Below are 21,159 nucleotides of genomic sequence, written 5' to 3'. Positions count from 1 at the left end.
ACCCAATTTTGTGCTCGTGTGCAACATTCCATATTGCTATCCCTCTTTGCCGGTACGGCAATGATCGTCTGTGCTGCTCTGTCAATTCTTCCACAGCCTGTGTCGATGTGTATGCCTGTGTATGCTACAGCTCGACCGTGTAAAAACACGACAATTCTACGTGAAGTGCGATATTGGTATGTATTGGTGCGACGGTGAAGACTTGACAGGTACGATACCGGTACATAAACAATCTATGAGGCAAACTGAACTAACATATATTTTGTTTCTTTTTAGAAAAGCGAATTTACCAGCCGAAAAAAACATCATGACGTCGAAATCGTCCCTGTATCGAAAGCGTCGTCTCATCCTTGAAGAAGAGGAACGAATTATGCGGGAAGAACGTGATGCAATGGAGGCTTCCAGCTCTGTTTCGGTACCGGCATCGGGGGCTTCCGGCTTTGCTACGGAGCCGGCATCGGAGCCCATGAATTTAGGTAAGTTACACAGGTTTTCTAGGTTTGCTTGCACATTTTTAAAGCTTGTGAAATGGTTACAAACTGCGTTTGTTCTTTTATGCGTTGGTTTACGTTTTCGACCGAAATTTGTCGATGCTGAGCAGAAGCAAAGTGTAGTGTAGTGGGTGGAAAAAGTGCAGTGCAGTGAAAGTTGCCTCGTTTTCAACCCCATTTCGGAAACGATAATTATTTTTGTAGAAAAAACTATTCTCAGCTACTATCGTTTATGTTAGCTAGTTTATACACTGTTTCGTATAGTTTTCTTCCGTGCTAAACAGAAGCTTTTGTTTGGTGTTACGAGAGTGAAAGATAGAATAATGAGTTTCCTCGTTCTTTAATCCTGCCATTGCAAGAGAATCAATTAATTCAGATAAACCCTGGCGAGAGGCAAATTAGTTATTTTCCGTCACCATCCGGGAATCGCGAACCCACCGGGTTCTAATCCGTTTAGTCGCGTTGTGTTTTTAGCGTCAATGTTGTAGCATTCGCTTCGCAAAGTCGATATGCGAGGTCATTCGTATGGCCATTCGGGTTGTTATTACTGTTATGACGATACGTGAAGATCCGTAAAAACACCTATTTTACGTGGTAATTGTTAAATAGTTAAAAACGTATTGATTGTCTCTAATAACTATGCGTCCGTTGGTTACGCTTTCGGGTGGATTCATGTGGCAAGCCTTTCTGGAATTGGTTTATTTAACCCTACAGCGTGCATATGCGGCAAGTTACAGTTTAAGTAAATGGTCACATTCTAGAATTAAGTTTCAAATGAATTTACATATTTCTCTGCTTCTACTGAGTATCGTTAATAATGTGATTGCTCTGCTACACATGTTTAAAAGGTTAAAACTCAAACCGCCTAATTTATTGATAACTTGTATCAAATGGTCGCGTTCGCAACAAGTCAGATGTAAGCAAGCTTCAAACGTCTAATTTTATTTTTTATTTTGCTTCGTTTATGTTTCTTTACAGATGTTTTATATGATTCCAATACTGTATCAGTAGATAGCGTTGGTGGTGGTATAGTGGGTAGTAGTATAGATGTAAATACTAACGATATTTATGATGAAGTAGAAGAACCGGCTGAACTTCGCGATGATTTTTGGACGGAAGCTTATAGCTTCTTGAACGATTTTTCAACGTTGAAAGACGCTTTGAAATATTTGGCAGTGGCAGGGCATCTTTCTCGAAGTTTTCTCAACTTGCTGTTGGCGATTTTAAGAAAGTTTGGACACCCTGATCTACCGAAAGACGCTCGTTCGCTTCTCAAAATACCCACAGTAAGCAATGAGATTCAAACCGTTGCAAGTGGACGTTTTTGGTATCCGGGTATTGAGGTTGCCCTTAGAAATGTTTTTAAAAATAGCCCTCCACAAGTGACGAATTTAAGCCTTCAAGTATCGATTGATGGACTTCCACTCTTCAAAAGTAGTGTCACTCAGTTTTGGCCAATTCTATTTAAGGTAGAAGAGATATCCGATTGTCCGGTAATGGTAGCGGGTGTATTTAGCGGCCAAACCAAACCCGGTAGTCTCGAGCAATTCCTGCGTCCAATAGTTGACGAAATTAACAATTTACGGTCAACAGGCATACAGTTTGGTGATCATGTACTTCCAGTATGTATTAAGGCCTTCATTGCTGATTCACCAGCACGGGCTTTTATTAAGTCTGTTATGGGATTTTCGGGTAAACACGGTTGCACGAAGTGCACTACCGTTGGAGTGCATGTGCAACCCGAAGGTAAGGTAATTTTTAATCCTTCACCTGCACCCCCGCGTACTGATACTAGTTTCCGTGCAAGAGAGGATAAAGAACACCATAAGACAATACATACCCCCTTAGAAGACATTGAAGGTTTAGATATGATCAAGAGTTTTCCAGTTGCTGATCGATTGCATCTTCTTGATTTGGGTGGTAGTCGTAAATTTCTGCAGGGATTTATGAATAATAAAATGGTTAGCTTTGATCGGTGGACAAGTGATCAAAAAAAAAATATTTCTCACTTTTTGGTTAAAACCAAGCTTCCTTCCGAAGTACACCGACCATTTCGATCGCTGGAAACAATTCAGTATTGGAAAGGAACCGAGTTTAGATCTTTTCTGCACTACGTTAGCCCTGTAATATATAAAGATTTCATGCATGAGGTAGGCTATAATCATTATCTACTCTACTTTTGCAGTATTACAATTTATTCTTCGTCAACCCATGCGCACTTACATTCTCTTGCACGTAGAATGCTTCTTAAATTTGTTTTAGATTTCCCAATTCATTATGGTCGCACCCATATGAGCAGCAACATACACAATCTTCTGCACGTTCATGAAGACGTTGAAGTGCATGGTGAATTGGACAACTTCTCGGCATATCCTTTCGAGAACTTTTTACAGTTTCTTAAAAGGTGTGTGAGGAAAGGTTCTAAATGCTTAGAACAAGTAGCTGGTAGATCCAAACTGTTTGCCTCGATGAATGTAATCTCTAGTTCAAACAAAAACGTGTATCCATGTGTAACTTCGGATGGCTGTGGGTTGCATATTACTGCCAGTTTTGTTTTAAAACCTGTGTTTAAAGATCAGTGGTTATTAACAACATCTAACTCAATAGTTAAATTTGTAAGGGTGGAAATCTCCTCCCAAAATATTTTTATTATACATGGCATTCAATACGAAAATAACGTAGATTATTTTCACGTTAATATTGAAGACAATGTTTCGCGTATTGAATTAAAATCTAGTGAAATTGGTATTTACAAACTAAATTCTTTTCTTCCATCATTACCAGTCACCTTGACCATTGAATCTATAAAATGTAAATTAGTAGCCGTTAATTTGCCTCCTCGTCCTCTAGTTTATTTCAATGTAGATGAATTTGTAGACGATACACCCCCACTTATATTATTTATTCCTTTGTTACACAGTTTTAATAATAATTGATAACATGTTAATGGTGGTGGCGAATTGGTGGCAGTAAAATTATTATAGTCATTAAAACCTAGTACACAGTTGGAAGACAGTAGAGATGCATGAGGATCAACAATCCAACTAAGTTGAAATGAGCACCATTTTTCAATTAGCAACAGACGTTGACGACATGGAATAATGCCCTAACGAATCGCCAGGGAACACATCCTTTTCAGAAAGGAAAAAAAGTAAAAAATGAGTAAGGCATCGGTTCTGAAGCTTGTATAATGTGCTTGTAATTACGTTTTATTTAACCCATATACTTTGCTCCAATTTCAACAGGTGCAATCCAGGAATACGTTTTCACCCAGTCTGCTTTACACATTGCTCATCGTTTTCCTACTGCTAGGAGGAGATGTGTATCGAACACCGGCAGACGGAAAATTGTTTGTGTCTCACTCAACATCGGACATCGGATCGGCAAGTCGAGGGAATCAGTTTCATCATAATGTTTTAATAAATACAAATTTAACAGCACAGGTAACTTAAAAGCAAAACTCAGAAATCGAACTGCTTACACAATTTTAGTTTCAATTTTTTTTTCTTTCTCCCTGTATGATGGATCGCGACAACCATAACCTTTTTTTCCGGGGGCCCACACCGGAAAATGGGGGAACTGGGACGAAATTTGTTTAAGTTATTTTACCGATGTCGAACAAAAGGGTAAGCATACCATCGATTTAATGTTGTACAGTAGCAACTAACTAACCACGTATTGTGTATCCAATTTAATTATGTTTCCATGTATACCACGTCTTTCATCGATCCTCTGGAAACACACGAGCTCAATCAGGACGCTTTTCTATCACGGAAAAAGGTAAGCACATTATCAACTAATAGCACGATTTTCTAGCATTTCAATCCATAACGACTAATATGACCCGGTAGCAACAATATTCAAATGACAGCAATATGCAACCCAGTACCGTACGCTACACAAATCACTGAATAAGTCATCAGTTGGCTGATGAATTATGAGAAACTTTTTAACCCTAACCCAACAAAAACTGCAACCTTCTCTTGTAGTTTAAAATATCAACAACCAGTTGCCTATGTTGCATACAGCGGAAAACTTAAACTCAGTTGTAGCTCGTTTTGTAGAAAATAGTGCACTAATTATCATTGTATCTAACCATGTGATTGAATTTCTTGGAAAGTAAAATAGTCTTGTAAATGGGGCGGTCCAGTGGCCTAGGCGATAACGGCGCCGGTGTTCACACGGCAGGACAAGGGTTCAAATCCCATCCAGACGGCCTCCCCGTGCGTAAGGCTGACTACTTTACTAAGGGTAAAATCAAGTCACAGAATGCCAGAAATGGCCTCTCGAGGTTGTAGTGCCAAGGAAAAAAATATAGTCTTCTGATACATTTGCGCATTATTATATTTGCACCTTCTTGCACACGCATTAGCCGTGGCCTGGAGAACTGGATGGAATGGTGCCAGCTCTTACCTCTCATCATCTGGATGATAGTGTAAGATGTCTATTGGCAAGTGCACATGATATATCGAACAAAGGCTCTCACCTATCATGCAAATGATAGTGTGAGAAGCCGATCGATGAATGCATATGGTCTCCAGGTCACGGCCGATACGCTTCTGCCTGCCGTTACGTTACCTAACCACAGCAAGATACTCGGCCCAACGAACGGGGAACGATCTGTACAAAATTCGTAACCGTTCCTGTCATCGTATTAAAGACCAGCGCCACCGTAACCAGCTATACTCATAGGATGCAAAAAGAATAATCTGGAATATTTTAAATTTAAACTTCTAGCCATGATTCAATAATTATCCACATTGCAATTGCATTTTATGTAACAGACGATTATTAAGCATTCTTTCACAATCAAAGAAATGGTTAGATGCGATGAAAATTAATGTACTGTTTCCTACAAATCGAGTTTCAGTTAAGTGTCTTTTTCCCCTTCCATGCTACTTGTGCATCTGATTATTGGTTTTTTAGACTATGCAAAACATTAGAACGTTGCTGTTTTTGTTTGGTTAGGGCTAAGACGTTTCTAATCATTCATCAGCTAACTGAAAACTTATTGTGTGATAAGCGTAGCTTACGGCACCGTGTTGCGGAAGCTATCGTTTGAATTTTGCGTTTTCTGGGTTTTGTTGGCTCATTCTTCGGGAGTTTTTGAGCAAAGCATTAACATCACTTACTAAATACGTCCTTTTCTCTTTTAACTATACTTCCATGCACCCATCGAGTTTCTTGCGTTTGGAGCACATGTGGACACAAACCATCACAAGCGGCAAACAAAGGTATACCCAAAAATCCTACCAACTATAACTACCATCTCAAACCCCACTACATACTTTCTTTTTCCTTTTTTTCTTCTTTTTTTTACATTAAATGCACTCAACTATCATTTCTTGGACTCACTGCGATGGCAATGCGTGCTGGCAAGCCTGGATTAAGTCAACTCGAGGAGGGGTTTACTGGGCAAGACATCGATTGTAACACTTGTATCGAGTGATTGTGATCGATGAATCCCACATTTCTCGTGGATGGTTGGTTGATCCAGGTTGTATTATGAAGATATCCCTCCTAGTAAAAAAATCAGTTATATTAAATATTACATAATTATAGCAAGATTCTACCTAATTCTGCCTTACCATTTACAGGAGCAGTGCTGTGAAACTTTGAGAACGAATGCGCCTAACACATCGCTCGTTTTTATGGACACTCGAATAATCTTTCAGGAGAATATACATTTGAGTTATCATCAACAAAGTAAGAATTGAAATATTAAACTAGATTGTAAATTGTAGCTAATCCTACCACATCAATTAAACTATATAATTCACATTATTTACAGAATACGGAATGGACGGGATGGACGCTTAAGGCAACCAGAATTATTTGCATGTTTAAGCAAATGGATGGATTTGTAACTTAGAAGTGAGTATGTAACATCTATTTATTTATTAACGGGATGGTGATATTTAGTTGGACCAACAAACACGTAATTTAGAAATAATTCTGTTGTTTTTAATTTATTATGAACGGATATTGTGCTAGGCTTACTAATTAAACAAAAACTTAAAAATGACTTAATCTAATAATAAACATCAACTTAACATCAACAAAATTAAATCTTAATTCTTATCTTACCTAACTACTACGGGACCTACGCTCATGGCAACTAGACTTATTTACAAACTTATTTCTATTAACATTATCACTATGATTTAATTTTAACTTTATCCATTCCTTTACCTGTGTATCTGTACAATTACCACCTAATTCCTTAATAACTAACAAAATATTTTTTAATTCGCAAAACGGTTTTTTTTCCGTTTTCCCCCTTCCTGTCCAAGAAAACTTCAATAAAAGATTAGGGTCTAAAATCAAATTTAATGTGTCACTAGCACGCTGTTTTTCGTTAGTGTCTGTTGCTATATTCATTTTTACCCACTTTATGAACTCTTCTTTTTCTTGTACATCTTCCAGCTTAGCTTCCAGGAAAAGAAGATCTTCTACACTATCCACAGAGCGGAATCGTCCCGGTTTGTTAGGCTGGCTAGTGTTAGCTAGTGGTTGCTTCTTGCCCATGAATTCTTCCACCAATCCGGCTATATATTCTACTCTGCCACTGAGCTGCCGAATTTCCTGAGTAATTATGTCCTGCCGGACCTGGACGTTCGCAAGCATTCGGCGCATGGATTGAAATTCCTGCGCCGAACCCGTCGCGGATGATGATACCGGCACATTGTTGTTGCAGTCGGAATTTTGCTTGGAATCCATCTAAAATTGAAAAGAGCGTAGTTAGGGACATCTTAACTTTCCACTGTGTTATTTAAAACAGTTTTTTCTTGCCTTTTTGCGAAAATTATCGGAACACTCGTCACAAGACTATCCTGAACCAGAACTAAAGCAAAATGAAATGTTCACCATTCTTCGAATTTGAATTTTGACAGAAGAATAAATGTATGCGAAAGCAAAACAATATCACAACGACATTCATAACGCGTATCGAGAGTGTTCACTAACACATACACATTATACGGTCTCACCAATACACTCATACATTTGAGCCACAAACGCTCACGCACACCACCCCATAAGCCCGAATCCGAACGTCCTCATAATGTCCTCAGCCCATATAAAAACGTCCTCAATTTTGTATGGCCGGCGGACTTGTGACACAAAATTAGGACGTTGCATGCGGATTCGAGCACTTGTATGACGAGTGGGTAGTAAACAAATACCTCGAGCAGCACAACAAGCAGGCGGCTTCGCATACGGCTGGAGTTTTAACGCGGATGGATCGTTTATTTTCTTCGTTTGGAAGCGCCTATCACGTTTAGTTTCGTTCCCGGTACGATCCGAAAAGGGTTGGCAGAAGATGGTTTCAACTTTCGGCGTGCTTCATACCATAAGTGCAGCGCTAGCGGTGATTGTGTTCCTTCCGTCCACGGAGGCATTGAGCGCCTTCCTGAACGTTGCCATACACAACAGCGGATTTCATCGGTAAGCAACCTCACGGGTAACGAATTACGTACAAAATGCATAACCGTGTCCTCCTGTGCCAGTGATATTCATTACGGCCTTCGGTTCGGTGGCATCGGCCGGATGTCCTGCGAGCTTTTGCTCGTCCAGCAACTGCCGGCCGCGATCTACGTCAACACGGACCAGCTGGTGGACATGAAGCGGTTTCACAAAATCAACAGCTACGTGCCTTTGTACGTTGATGTGGAGAAACCGGCCAGCAAAGCGGACCCGTTCACCGTGTACCTGTACGAATCGGTGCGACGAGAAATCAACATCACACTACCGATCCATTTCCGTTATCACGATCCTTCGGGGCGCAAGTAGGTGGCCCATGTTTTCGTTATCTCGTGGCAATGTTTGTAACACACGCCTGTTTGCTCGGCAGGTTCGAACGGATTCAAGTGGAAAGTCCCACACTGTATGTGCGGTGCAGCAACGTTCATGCAAGCAAGTATCCGCTGCGCACGGTGGGCAAAGCAAATCTACCCTGTTCGGATAGCTCGGAGATCGAAGACTACGATAAGCTGCATCTAGCGGAACTGTGCGAGTGGGACGAGATGGAATTTAATGTAAGCTTTAAGATGTCTTTCGAACGGATTTTGTTTTTAATCCGGTAATGTGTTTTTCTCTCCCTTCCTAGAACCTACCGACGGTGATAAGTGTGCTAATTCCGGTGGGGAACAGTGCATCGTACGGGTTCGTGCTGCCGGCCACGATTATCGTCAGCTGGATCGGTAGTATGTATTTGATCTACGTGATACTTAAGGTGGGACGGAAGGTGAACAAAAAGTTGCTATAGAAGCTTAACCCAAGTGCTGACGCCGATCTCCATTCCTTTCGAACGCATTTGGTCGTGTGTAGTATTTCCTTTTTTTATTATTAACATAACGGTTTATAAATATAGCCAATCTTTCTACGATGATACAACTTCCGCTAAGCAAACAAACAACGGCAACCCCGCTCGCTTGTGTGTGTGTGTGTGCCTTTTTTTCTACACTTTCGCGTAGTTGTTCGGAAAGATTTCACGCTCCCGCTTCTGTCCCCGGGAGTGTAATTGTAAATTCTTTGTCGTAAATTTGCTTATAATACTAAATGATATGACTATAACAAGAAATTTGCTCCAGCTCGTTCTATCTCACTCCCATTGTTCCTGTAATGTAGTTTCGATCGGTCGAAGTGATAGTTCGATTTTGGGCGGTTCATTCTGGTTGTACCCTAGTGTAGTAGTAAGTGGACTAGAAAAAGCCCTCAGCGTTTGATTTAATCGCTATGGTTCTCGTTGCTGCTAGCCGTGTTGTTTGCGTTCCGCGCAGGTTGAGCTTCTGGAATTAACAAAACAATCATTTGCGCGTTATAAAGATAAGCATTTAGTTGCATGCGATGGAACCCGCGACATACCATTAGCGTTGGAGACGGTACGAGGAATTGGTGATTCTGGTTCATTCCAGGGCTGAATGTCAGCCTTGCCAAAGATGATGAACGTAAGATTGCCGAAGAAATACACACCGGCGGCAATGTAAAACACTCGGCGCCACTGTATCGGATCAGTCTGCAAATTATATTGAGCGATATGAGCGATAAAAAGCCTGACAAACGCACGCGTCCGCCACCATCACTTACCGCGTCCGATATCACCTGCCCCACAATGAGCGGTGCAATGATGGACATTATGTTGGCGGCACAGTTCGTGATGCCCATCATCGTGCCGGCATGGTTCGGCGAGAGATCGATATGGTTCACCTGGAAGCCTAGATAGGTGGCGGAATTGATACCGACCGCTAGCGTGAGCAGCACGATCGCCAGATCGGATCCACCCTTTGGCACAAACGCTAGCCCTAGCAGCGCCACCATCGGCACCCACAGACCGATCGTGTTGAACAGCTTGCGGCTAGCCACACGTGACAGGTACTGCCGATTGATAAGGAAATCCGACAGTGGGCTGAACACAAAGCTTAGGATCCACATCACGAAATACGGCAGCGAGGACAGCAGAGCGTTCTTCTTGATATCCTTCTCCAGCACCTCCTTCATGTACGTGGGCATCTCGGTTAGCAGCGTCCAGAAGCCCCAGTTGTGGCAGCTGTGAGCGATCGTAAGCGCAATCATCGGTGCCGACGTGAGGATGGCCATCCAGGGCGTAACGATACGGCGACTGTGATCCTGCGGCCCGAACGAGCTCTCGATAAACTCACGCTCTTCCGGTGCAATTCCACGGTACTCGGCGGGTGAGTTGCTGCCGTAGAAAAACCACGCTACCGACCACAACATACCAACGGCACCGGATATGTAGAATATGCTCGGCCATCCCATGGTCGAAGAAGCGAGAACACCACTAACCGCCAGCATTATCACCGTACCGAACTGTGCGCCGGCGTAGCTGAGGGTGCCGAGCCGGCCACGTTCGGATGCCGGTGCCCACCGGGACAGCATCGTGTGCGTGGAGGGGAAAATAAATCCCTGACTCAAACCCTGCACTATCCGAAGGCCCACCACTGCCTGGAAGGAGAAAGAAGCGAAGTCAGATTTGGTTTTAAAACATGAATCCAACAAACCGGCGCTTACCTTTGCATCACCGACGTGCGCACAGAATGGAGTTAACACGGCAAGCATCGAGCAGATGCCGATCGACAGTAGCAGCAGAATCTTGGGCCCGCAACGTTGCGCCAGCTGGCCGGCAGGTATCTGCGTTACCACGTAACCCCAGAAGAAGCTGCTTAGGATGACCGATTTCGTCTTCTCGTCCCAATCGAACTCCTCGAAGTCTTCGTTGGCCGCGTGCCCATCGACCATCGCTACGATCGCGACGGAAAGGTTAACGCGCAACGCGTACGCCACGGTAAGGCCAAAGAAGAGCAACAGTGTTTGGACATGGCGTGCACCGAAGCCGCTTGCTGTTTCCGAGATGAAAAAAAGGAGTAAAACGAAAGAAATTGATTAATAAGAATCCAACGGAAAGTGGTAGGAGAGGCATGTTTTTAAATTATGGAATGATCATTACGCGGCTGTGGAGATCCGATCGGACGATACTCGTATCTCGTCGTACTGTCTCCACAGCAACCACAGCAGAAGGGCATTGTGGATGCGTTGAGTCACAGTGCAGCTGTGCGCTGGGTCCCGTTTTCTTTCCAACTCGAGCCAACTGATCAATCGAATGCATCAGCTGCTGCTGCGTTTGATCCTGTTTGCGTTACGATGCGTTACGCTGTAACGTTGATTGTTCGCGCAGCATAGCTTTCGCTTTTTTGTGCTGAAATTTACGATTCCTGGGGCTGGGTGTGAGTGAGGTAAGTGCACATTCACTATCGGCCAGAAGCCATATGGTAGAGGCGTACGGTTTTGGAGCAAATGATGATAAAGTCGACGGCCGCGTAACTAAGCTTGTAACGCGATAGAACAAAGGCAACACAAACGAAGGCCACGGAAATCACTACATAAATAAGTGCCCCGGCGCGACCCGAGCTCTGTCAACATAAAATTAAGCCCCCAATCTGCCACGAAAACAATCACTTTCACGTATTCGGTCGCTGTTGCATTTTTATCCTGTTTTATCTATTTGTATGCCGTACTGGGCCTTTTGTTACGACGAACAACCGGTAACGAGAGTAAAAGTGGAACTGATCGTTGCTGCTGCTGCTGTTACTGACGAATCGTTCCGCAAATCTGGGCGCCCTGATATTGTAAAAATTGTGACCGTCTTGTGCCGTGGCTGCTTGTTTATTTTACACAGCAGCTGTTGAAGCGCGTACACACGCATGACTGGCTGGTGCGCGAGAACGCACACCGATGCAATTTGCCTGTGATTCTCTCGCGAGAAATTGAACACAGTCGGTTTTTTTTTCGTTTGCTCGATTGTTCGCCGTGGTTACCTGTTGCTTTGCGGCTTGTTGCACCAAGCAAGATGGTGCGCTCTCTTTTCTTCCAGTAGCGCGAATACACGTAAACAACAGCATGCCTTCTCTGTTTGTCGTGTGTAGAGAGCGCGAAACGGACATTCTCTCCGTTTTTCGTTTGTGCAAATCCAGGGGTAGGCAAATTATGCAGGTAATAATGCATTTTTTAAAATGATTTTTGCAATGCATTTTCATAAAGAAAAATTTAAATTCTTTTCAGTATTTGAAAAAGCTAAATTTTTATATTATGCCTATAATAATAACAGAAAGTTTTTGAATCTGAAGGCTCAATCTTCTTGCTTCAATATCAATTCAAATACAGTTTAATACAATTTAAAGTATTATAGCTTCCAGTAATTATATCATTCCAAGGCAACAGCCCTTTCTTACTAGCTAAATAAGCTTTTTGATGCAAATTGTCACACAATTCAATTAAAATTTTATATCAATCCAGTCCCTTCAGTTCCGAAAATCATTCCTATCGCATTCCCTTTCCATGATTATGACACACACAATGCACTTGTGAAAGGTTGTTTGTTTGGAGAGGCGGTTTTGGTTTCAGATTCTGATCCAATTATATACAAACGCGGCCCTAAACATGGGCAGGGTATAATAAAGAGAATGGCCGCGATACTCATCTAACATGTCGGCGGCACTGAAACACGTGCTCAGCTGTTTTGATGCACATGTGCGCGCCCGCACCGCTTATCACTGCACGACGAACTGCATCTAGCGCGCTCTAGCCGCAGTAGATTCGCTACTGCCAAAGCTTTGAGCAAACGTTGAAATTTTTTAACCAAACCAAGCTTTAAAACCTGACCAGCTGCTACACAATTGCACTGTGAACAATGTTAATGCTTCGTTCCCCTATCCCCTCCGCGCCGATTTTCCGAGACCGGTTCCGATGCCGTGTCGTGTCTCTAATAAATGTTAATCACATAAAATATGCATAATGCACCGGTGATAAAGCGAACGGCACGAAGGACTTCCTTCAGGCGGCGCACACCAACCTACCGCTGGGGTGACAAATTTAAACAAAATTTCTATGACATTTTTTTTGCTCAATGCAAACATCTATTGGGCCTACGACCCAAACACACACACGCCCATTTTAACCTATGATTTCTATATTTAGGGCTATTAAAGCCATACTACATCCTTCGCTTATCAAGCACACCGCAGCAGGTGGCGGCACTGGAGGCAATAGTGCTCCAATGGTTTATGAGCTTTTTTAAGCTTCACCACATGCCCACAACATTGAAACAAACGATTTTGTTGTTTTTTTGCATTTTTTGGAGCATAACTCATGAGATTGATGATCTGATATTAACATCACAAGATCACAAACATAGTGCATTAGCTGTGAATAGATGTTTTAACACTTGCTGCAGTCAGCTGCTGCTAGCACCAACGATAAATACGTCATTTTTTCACTCTCTTCCTCGATTACTTCCGCTTCCGGTATTTTGTTCCGAACGGCGGTACTACGGCCCGTCTCCATCGCACTCTATGAATGGGACCGTTTTTCCAACAATTTTAAACTCCCTTTAGATCGTTGTATAAGCGCCGGGGGATGTTTGTTATTCTATTTTGCACTCAACACACTGTGGTTCAGCATCATTTTCCTCGTGTTTTTCACCGGAAATTACACTACAACAATATTTCGTAATAGAATCGTTTTTTTTTACAAAATACCTTCGTCTTTTCGATTCCGGACCATGGCGAGTAAAATGCGGAGGTCACACGCTCTTGATCACTGAACGTTGGTCGTTGGTCTATATTTCCGATCGACTAATCAGAAACGAGAACGCCACTCCAGTGGCGTGTTATTGCATCACTGTGACGATTTGGGCCCCGGGTGTTCGATATCGATAACAAAAAAAACCCACGACAAAGCAACAAGTCCATCCGTTTTATCAGGTTGTAGACGATGAAGTGTGTCGAATCAAACGGAAAGGAAATCAAACTGCAAACAAATCCCTACAAACAGTCGGTAGCACTGTTGAGTGCCGGCCGTACGGGAGAACCACGATCGATAAGAGCCATAGTATGCTTACATCAAACAGTGTAAAAATTGGAAACCATTTCTCTTGGCACACTTTGACGGGTATATCAATATCGGCACGGGCGACCATTGATCACTTGACCGTGTGATCGGTCAAGTGGCATCGTTCGGTTACGAAACGTGACCACCGCCGTTTGGTTGGTCACCTCTAGCAGCAGTGTAACGGTTTTGCCCTTGAATGTCCTGATGGGCGATAATCGGGGCGGACCGATGCTTACTATTACGCGCCAGGAACAATAAACATGGGTGACCATTAACCAATGCAAACAACTAGGGTGTGAAGGGATTCAGCGGTAAGAGATTAGTGCTTAATCACATCAAGAAACGATCTAATGAGCTCATAGGAATCGTTGCAATGAGGTCTGTTCGAGGGGTCTTCCCATGAGCTGGGTTACTTTCTTTCAACTGAGCTATTAAATTACTATTATAACGACCTGCGTTCGAATAACAGATCACTAATGTAAAGACAAAATGGAGCAGATTCGTGATTGACTTCAGACAATATAGTATTGAGCGGCCCGCTTGTAGATGCGACAACGGCGCCGATCTTCAAACGGCAGAATCTGAGTTCTAGTCTCGTCTTGGCCGTTCCCTCATAGTGAGGACTGACTATCCAACAACATGGTATCATTTTGGCTCGTAAGCCAGAAATGGCAGGCATGACCTTAAGAGGTCGTTACACCAAGAAAGTAGAAATGTTGAAGAATGTATTTCTTTGAGGATTGAATGTTGTGGATTTTGAGATTGGAAGATGAAATAATTTGACAGTCTAACAAAAGGCTGTCCATCATAGAAATTTTTGCAGTCACGGATATCCACCCTGAATTTTTACATCTTCTCAGTTTCAGGTCTTTATCTATTCTATCCAGATTTGAGATTTTTTTTTGTATAAATAAACCTTTTGCAGTAAGCGTGCTTTCAACTATCTGTAACTTATAGAAAAAAATATCTGCTTCAACTTTATCGCAATTAGTAAGCAATACCTTGAGCTTGTCCATGGCTACCGTAGCTTTACCGCAAACAATACATCAACACCCCGAGGTTAAAAGCCATTACTATTGTCATACGAATACGAGTGCCGAAAAAAAACGAGACTGCAAATCATATTCATCAACGCAACGCCATGACGCACGCTTTGCTTCGCAGCTATTGGACGTCGATGATGTCGTACTTCAGGACCGGAAGTATAAACAGTTCACTAACTAACTACCATTGCACCCCTGCGGAACGTGACCACCCTGTTGTACGTGTGGTTATCCACAACCGTTCGTTACCCAAGGGCCATTTGAAATTCTTGAACGGGACCGATATAGAGTGTGATACGTGATACTGTTTGGTGCTGCCAAATATCGGTGACACCATTCAGCCCAGTCGGTAAAGATCACGGAACTTCTTCTCCTACACAAGACGCGCCATTTGTTTGCTGCAGTTGGCAGTGTTAATACCCACGCAGTCTGATCAGCCATCGCACCCAGAGCTGATGATAACACCCGAGTGAAGTGTTCTAATGAACTGATTGAGCGGTGCACGATGCGCTAATCGGACATCTTCTTAGGCACGACCGTGAAGGTTTATCTTTACAACGGCATCGACCTGATTGATAGTGGACGACGGTGTACGAGAAGAGGATTTAGACGCCACTCGCTGTTATGGAACGGCTCAGGAATTGACCGGGTTATCAGACGGGCGCTATGAGCGCCGTTGTTTATGCGATCGTAAGTGGATTAAGGACTCTTGAAGCCTCGCGATGAGGTTGATTAACCTGTCGGTATAGTACAAGTATATTGGTGGTTAAGAAATAGAGTGAAGATTGAATAGAAAATTGTAGATACATTCTAGAGATGTCCCAGCATTCTAAGTTTCCCTCCCTGGTGATCCGTGAGTGGGATATGCAAATTTGAAAGTAACAACCCATATTAACTTCCAGCACACGGCAAGCTATATTAACACAATCAATCCGTCAAACTCACTAATCCCTATGCACGTCAAGAAGTCGTCTGATCATGAGCTATTGTAATAAAGTCATCTTATCGTTGACGTTGAAATTCCAAACCCGGTACCGGAATGCCACTCAAACACGGCTCCCAACGCACGTGTACCAGCTCAGCGGGTGAGCTGACAACAAAACTGAACTTTACACAACCATCAGCTTGCAGGTATGGAAGATCATAAATCAGACGACATGCATGCATTGAGCCCGTACTCCACCGGAATGTCAAACGGAACTTCCCATCAAAACAGCCCACTGCGCCGATCCGATCTGATTGATGTGTTTAGGCACGGCGCGCGGATTCATGTTTTCTCTAGCCCGAGAAGATCGCGACCGATCGCGTACGTGCGTGTGTCCGAATGCCGTGTCTCCAGCCACGTCCGGACATTAGATCTCACGACAGCACACTTCACGAGAACTTCCTTTCTGGTGCTGGCGAGATCATCACGAACATCAAAAGCTCGCCACACAGTGAGGACAGGGTTACGAGCAACTACCCGGTACAAAATCGCTACCGTCGCTGTGACGGTACGCCACTCGGTTCGGAGACAGGTTGGCGTGCGTGTGATAGGTGGCGCACAGTTTACGCTTCACAGCGTCACCCAAGTAGCCTTCGAGAGACACCACAACACCAACCGCGATAGAATTCCTTATCCACAGGAACTCGTTCTGTTTACAAAGAAACGTACCTTCATCTCGCGCGATCCCGTGATCTTTGCAAATTTGGCAATCCTGTTCTTTTTTGCGCCAGAAACGATCGCCGAGTGGTGGAGATGGATTGGAATTTTGGCGCTGAGTGCCACAAATATTTAACCACTCCGTTGGATGTAAGCAACCCAGGTTTGCTATTCTGGTTTGAACCGCGAGTTGCCTTCACCTTTCCGTCAACGGGGCGACACAGCGAAAGTTTCGGCACGATCCTGATTCTTGTGCGGTTTCGTTCCCTCTGTTTTTGTTTGTTTGTGGTTTCTTACGTGGTTTGTTTTGATTTACTCCCTTCGGCTACTCAATTCCCCTCTAGGTAGCATATTTCTCCATCCCCACCCGGGCCAACCAATGCTTTGGTTTGGGGTCGTATCTCACCCGGTTTGGTACCCGGTGAAGTGCGTCGACACTGAATTCTACTCTCCAAGGACGGTCAAGGTTTTTGGAAAGGATTCGATACGCTGCATTGCAGACACTTTGGAGATTGGTCGTGATCGGGTTTGCGGTGAAGTGCGGGACTGCTTCGGATGCCAGAACGAAATGGCTGCCAGATTTGTACCGCACGTGCGCAAAAAATGGGTAAATATTGCGGAAGAGTTGCAGCTGAACGATATAACCGCCGCCATCGATCAGCCCCAGCAATAGCTTGCGTTGCTCCCACCGACGAGACGGCCGGAGCTACCGGGGGTAGGTTAAGGACCGGAAGGCATGTCTGTAACCGTAGTACCGTAGTTTTTACCGACCGGGAAGGTCGAATCCCGGGCACCTGTGCATTTTGTTATGCGTCCGAGCATGAATCCGACCGTGTATTTTGCCTTTTTGTTTGCCTGTCGCCGTCGGCCTTTTGCAAACTGGATGAATCGTAGCTTTGTTTGGCGAGTGGATCGGGATCCACCTGTGCGATGTTGTTCTGGAGATTATATCCTATCTGCTGATGGCATTATGGCAAGCGGAAACATGAGCCAACAATGCCTGACGCTTGCTGTTGGTACCCTCGATTGTTGAAGTGTGTGGGCTAAACTCATGTACACAAAGCCAATACAGAACTTGATGATCAACAGGTTATGGGGAGCATGTTTTCTGTGGACCCCGTGCCTTCAAAACAAGCTCTAAAAATTATGATTTGTTTATATTTAAATTATCTACGCTATTTTGTATGTTTTCTTTCAGTTGTATTCGGCTTTCATCTATCGCTTAGTGATTTGCCTATTTGTGATTGAGATGTGTCGACAAATAAGCAATTAATTTGGGACGGTTTAAACAAATTGTATGATAATGCAGTGATCAACAACATGTCCAGTTTAGAGTCCAGAAACTCTACCGAATGACGTCAAACATACGCGGGAGCTACTTTTTGGCTATGGTAAATTTAAGGCACAGATAGCTCGTACAACGCAAAAGAAGATCGCTCATGATCGTGCAGTAAAATATTATGAATATCCAATCAACAAACTTTACAGGCATTTTGAACTCTAGGAATGCTTTAGGAGTTGGAAGCTTTTGGTGGGATTAGTAACCTAATATACGATTTATAAGAGGTCGTCCGATGTCAGTCGCTGTCAGACGTTCTTAGCAGTTTGGTGAGCTTAGCACTGAACGCACCAGCTGATCGAGCTTTTACTAGCTAAGGTTTCTCCTTTTTTGCGATGATTAATCGAATAAAAAAAAATGCTTTAGGACTATACCCTTTCGATGTCAATTTAAGAGTTTCATTAGATTTGAGAATGAGGTCTTTGCCAAGACGATCGTTTAATTTTGTTTGATTTTAGATTTTAAAATCTTCCTTTTGGTGTATTTTAATGAAACAATATCTGGCTTGAAGACAACTGTCAACGAGAAGAGTACTTGGGTTGGTGAGTTGATTTCTATAGTGTAATACTTTGAAATGATTATTACGATGATTAAGAGGACGGCCCGCTGGTAGACAGGTGCGACAACGGTGCCAGTCTTCACACGGCAGGACCGGAGTTCAAGTCTCATCTGGGCCGTTCCCCCAAGAAGAAGATGTTTCACTAAAATTGCTATTGTTTAAAATATATTCCAAGAAGAGCAGTATAATATGCCTAATTGTCCATCCCTATTGAACTAAATAACTCATCTTCTCTAAACGTAACACTGTCAAACTGTGAACAATGCATCATCAGCCTCTTACAATATGTGCACAGCTTCCTCCATAGAATCGTGATGAAAATCTCCTAACAATGGGCGGTTTGTAGAGTAAATGCCTCATATTTCTGCCATACTTTCATCCGTTATGCATTTGCGATGCAAAAATAGTAATAAAAAAACACACATTCTACGAGCAACTTCTCATGTTAAACTTATCGGTTGTTTGCGTGATAGAATCGTAGCCAAATGCACGTTGCTAAACGGGCAAGCTGTTTTACAGCATTGGCGAGCAATATTTCTGCTAGTTTTTTCCTTCATTGGATGTAAAAATTGCACATAATGTTCATTTAATAATGTTCCCAAGTACTTACGAGGTTTTCCTTCGCCAGCGTACGTTTTCATCTGCTCCAAATCTTTCACCGAACCATTTGTAGCGTCTGACTGTTTTCCCTCCGCCATGGGATTATTACTATCAGACCCCATTGTTGCACTAGGTATCTTTTTGCTTCTTAACTTTAGAACAAACAAAAAGCTTTTGAAATATTTTCTTTTTAGCTCTTCGTAAACAATTTTCCCTTTCCCTCGACCGCGGATATTAACACATTTCGAATTCAAGTTCAAACTGTCACAGATTTGCTCCAATTTTCACCACCGCGAGAAGCTTCGTTTGATGCTGCTTCCGGATATGCATCCGCATGGATGGGAGATGCGTTGATGCGATCGCGTTGGGCTTTTGCCGATCAAGTTTGAGGTGCGTAAACAATAGCAAGCGCGCGCAATGCCTCATCTACTGCACGAGATGAGACGGATGAGAACCGAACAGGGAAGTACACTAAACACGCACCACAAACACACAAACACACACACACACACTGGCTGGATATGTGAACGGCGCACTTGAACAGTACGCACCAGTATCATGTAAGGGGCAAACCGACCAAACCGACCGACACGCTGAATGGCACCTCAGCACTGAACGGAGGCACCCGATAGAATGCAGAAACAATCGATCGTTCGAGCCTGATAAAGCGTGAAATGGCCACCCGTCGTCCGCAAGCGCAACGCCACACGACTACACCTGTGCGTCGACACCGCACCGACCGTTCAAACACCACCAGGGCTTACCCGATCCGGTAGCACGCTTTAATGTGAGCAGCTTTCGAAGTTCTCCCGCCCGAACTACTTAATCGACAATGGAGCCTGTGTTGGTGACTTTGGGTCGGCGAGATATTTATTGTTGCAGGTTTTTGGTTTTTGGAAGAAGCATGGGCTCTAAATGCACCAGCAATCCCTTGCATCCTGTTAGAACACGTACAGGATAGTCCGGGAAAATACGGATAGCGGTACGATTGCCAGTGTCGTCCATTATCACGAACAACCCTATCAGTCGTTGAGCCCGTGACCAACTGCTTCAGGTACACATTGCAACTGCATCTCTCACCCTGACGTCATAACTCCCTGCCATCAGGCGCATCAACGCAAGTCCTGGGTCCCGGGTATTGATGACCCACTTCAATAATGGCTGAACTCATCCTCCCGATGCTGATACGGTTGAACGAAAAAATAAATCAGTGGGCTTCCTGCCTATCAGTCTACCCTCACCGGCGTGAACTAGTTCGGCAGTGGCAAGAGCAAGAATGCAAGTATGCACAATATGGAATGTCGCGCTGGTTTTTTTTGCTGATTAATTGCCACTCTACTTGGCGCGCGTTTTATTGCACGTGGGAAAGTGTTACACGATTAGTTCTGTGACGGGTGGCTGGGAACGGATTACTCTATCCGGATGGAAAGGAACATCGGAACACTGCTTCCTGCGCAATGGTAAACCCCTTGCACGCTAGTTCCTGTTCCGCGTCAGGGATGATACCGCGTCGATCCTCGGCCCGGACGGACAACGAGGGGCGATAATAATCATAGCTAATAGGATGATTTTAAGGAAATGGCGAGATTCCATAAATGTGCCGTTTAATGTCAATTAGATCTTCAAGTACAGGGTTACATCAGGGTGCCCCTATAAACCCGCCAATGCTCGTGCGTCTCCGGTGCGTACGTTCGTGTGCTGCTGCTACGCACGTGAGCAACCGCGGCATCACGTTCCAACAGACGCGCACACACATACAAGCAGGTTGATATCCGGCGTGCTGTTCAATAAATTTTTGAGTGAATGTTAATTAGATACGCGGGCACACAGCACACTTTGGCAATGGAACGGGCGTCGGGTTAGGGTCAACCGGGCGGGCGCCCGGTATTATGTCCGACCAGCTCGCTTTGATGAGCTGCTATCCTTTCGGGAAGTGTTGATGATATTCGTGCCGGCCAGACTGGCTGCACGATACTGCTAGAATTGCGTATCAATGTTCGGTTGCTTCACCTCACCTTGAACTATTGCGAGTAATTGTGGTGCGTGGTAGAGATTCGCGCGTTCCGTTTCTTTTTTTTGCC

At 43.7% G+C, this 21,159-nt stretch overlaps 3 protein-coding genes across 11 annotated transcripts; 2 read left to right on the top strand and 1 right to left on the bottom strand.

Annotated features, from left to right (window-relative positions):
- Positions 1-46: 46 nt before the first annotated feature.
- On the top strand, positions 47-3,448 carry LOC118509297. Of its 2 annotated transcripts, none has more exons than XM_036049736.1 (3): positions 47-176; positions 277-476; positions 1,470-3,448. In XM_036049736.1, the coding sequence occupies exons 2-3, from the start codon at positions 308-310 to the stop codon at positions 3,425-3,427; spliced, it is 2,127 nt and encodes a 708-aa protein (XP_035905629.1). In that variant the 5' UTR covers positions 47-176; positions 277-307; the 3' UTR covers positions 3,428-3,448. The 2 variants fall into 2 exon arrangements, with proteins under 2 accessions (XP_035905629.1, XP_035905628.1); XM_036049735.1 differs by having other exon boundaries at positions 47-209.
- A 4,215-nt stretch (positions 3,449-7,663) lies between these two features.
- On the top strand, positions 7,664-9,072 carry LOC118509302 (phosphatidylinositol-glycan biosynthesis class X protein). Its single transcript, XM_036049751.1, has 4 exons — positions 7,664-7,937; positions 8,000-8,278; positions 8,344-8,527; positions 8,599-9,072. The coding sequence occupies exons 1-4, from the start codon at positions 7,813-7,815 to the stop codon at positions 8,755-8,757; spliced, it is 747 nt and encodes a 248-aa protein (XP_035905644.1). The 5' UTR covers positions 7,664-7,812; the 3' UTR covers positions 8,758-9,072.
- Positions 8,810-20,106, bottom strand: LOC118509298 (putative inorganic phosphate cotransporter). Of its 8 annotated transcripts, none has more exons than XM_036049742.1 (5): positions 19,089-20,092; positions 10,521-10,849; positions 9,579-10,454; positions 9,357-9,507; positions 8,810-9,280 (listed from the first exon to the last, which is right to left on the bottom strand). In XM_036049742.1, exons 1-5 carry the CDS (start codon positions 19,198-19,200, stop codon positions 9,219-9,221), a joined length of 1,530 nt encoding a protein of 509 aa, XP_035905635.1. In that variant the 5' UTR covers positions 19,201-20,092; the 3' UTR covers positions 8,810-9,218. The 8 variants fall into 8 exon arrangements, with proteins under 8 accessions (XP_035905635.1, XP_035905638.1, XP_035905637.1 ...); XM_036049745.1 differs by lacking the exon at positions 19,089-20,092 and adding an exon at positions 13,544-14,069; XM_036049744.1 differs by lacking the exon at positions 19,089-20,092 and adding an exon at positions 10,957-11,740.
- Positions 20,107-21,159: the final 1,053 nt, after the last annotated feature.

The sequence above is a fragment of the Anopheles stephensi genome, chromosome 3, assembly GCF_013141755.1.
Source record: "Anopheles stephensi strain Indian chromosome 3, UCI_ANSTEP_V1.0, whole genome shotgun sequence".
NCBI classification, from domain to species: domain Eukaryota; kingdom Metazoa; phylum Arthropoda; class Insecta; order Diptera; family Culicidae; genus Anopheles; species Anopheles stephensi.
The sequence above is the reverse complement of the archived record's forward strand: the minus strand, read 5'-3'. Positions and strand labels throughout refer to the sequence as shown.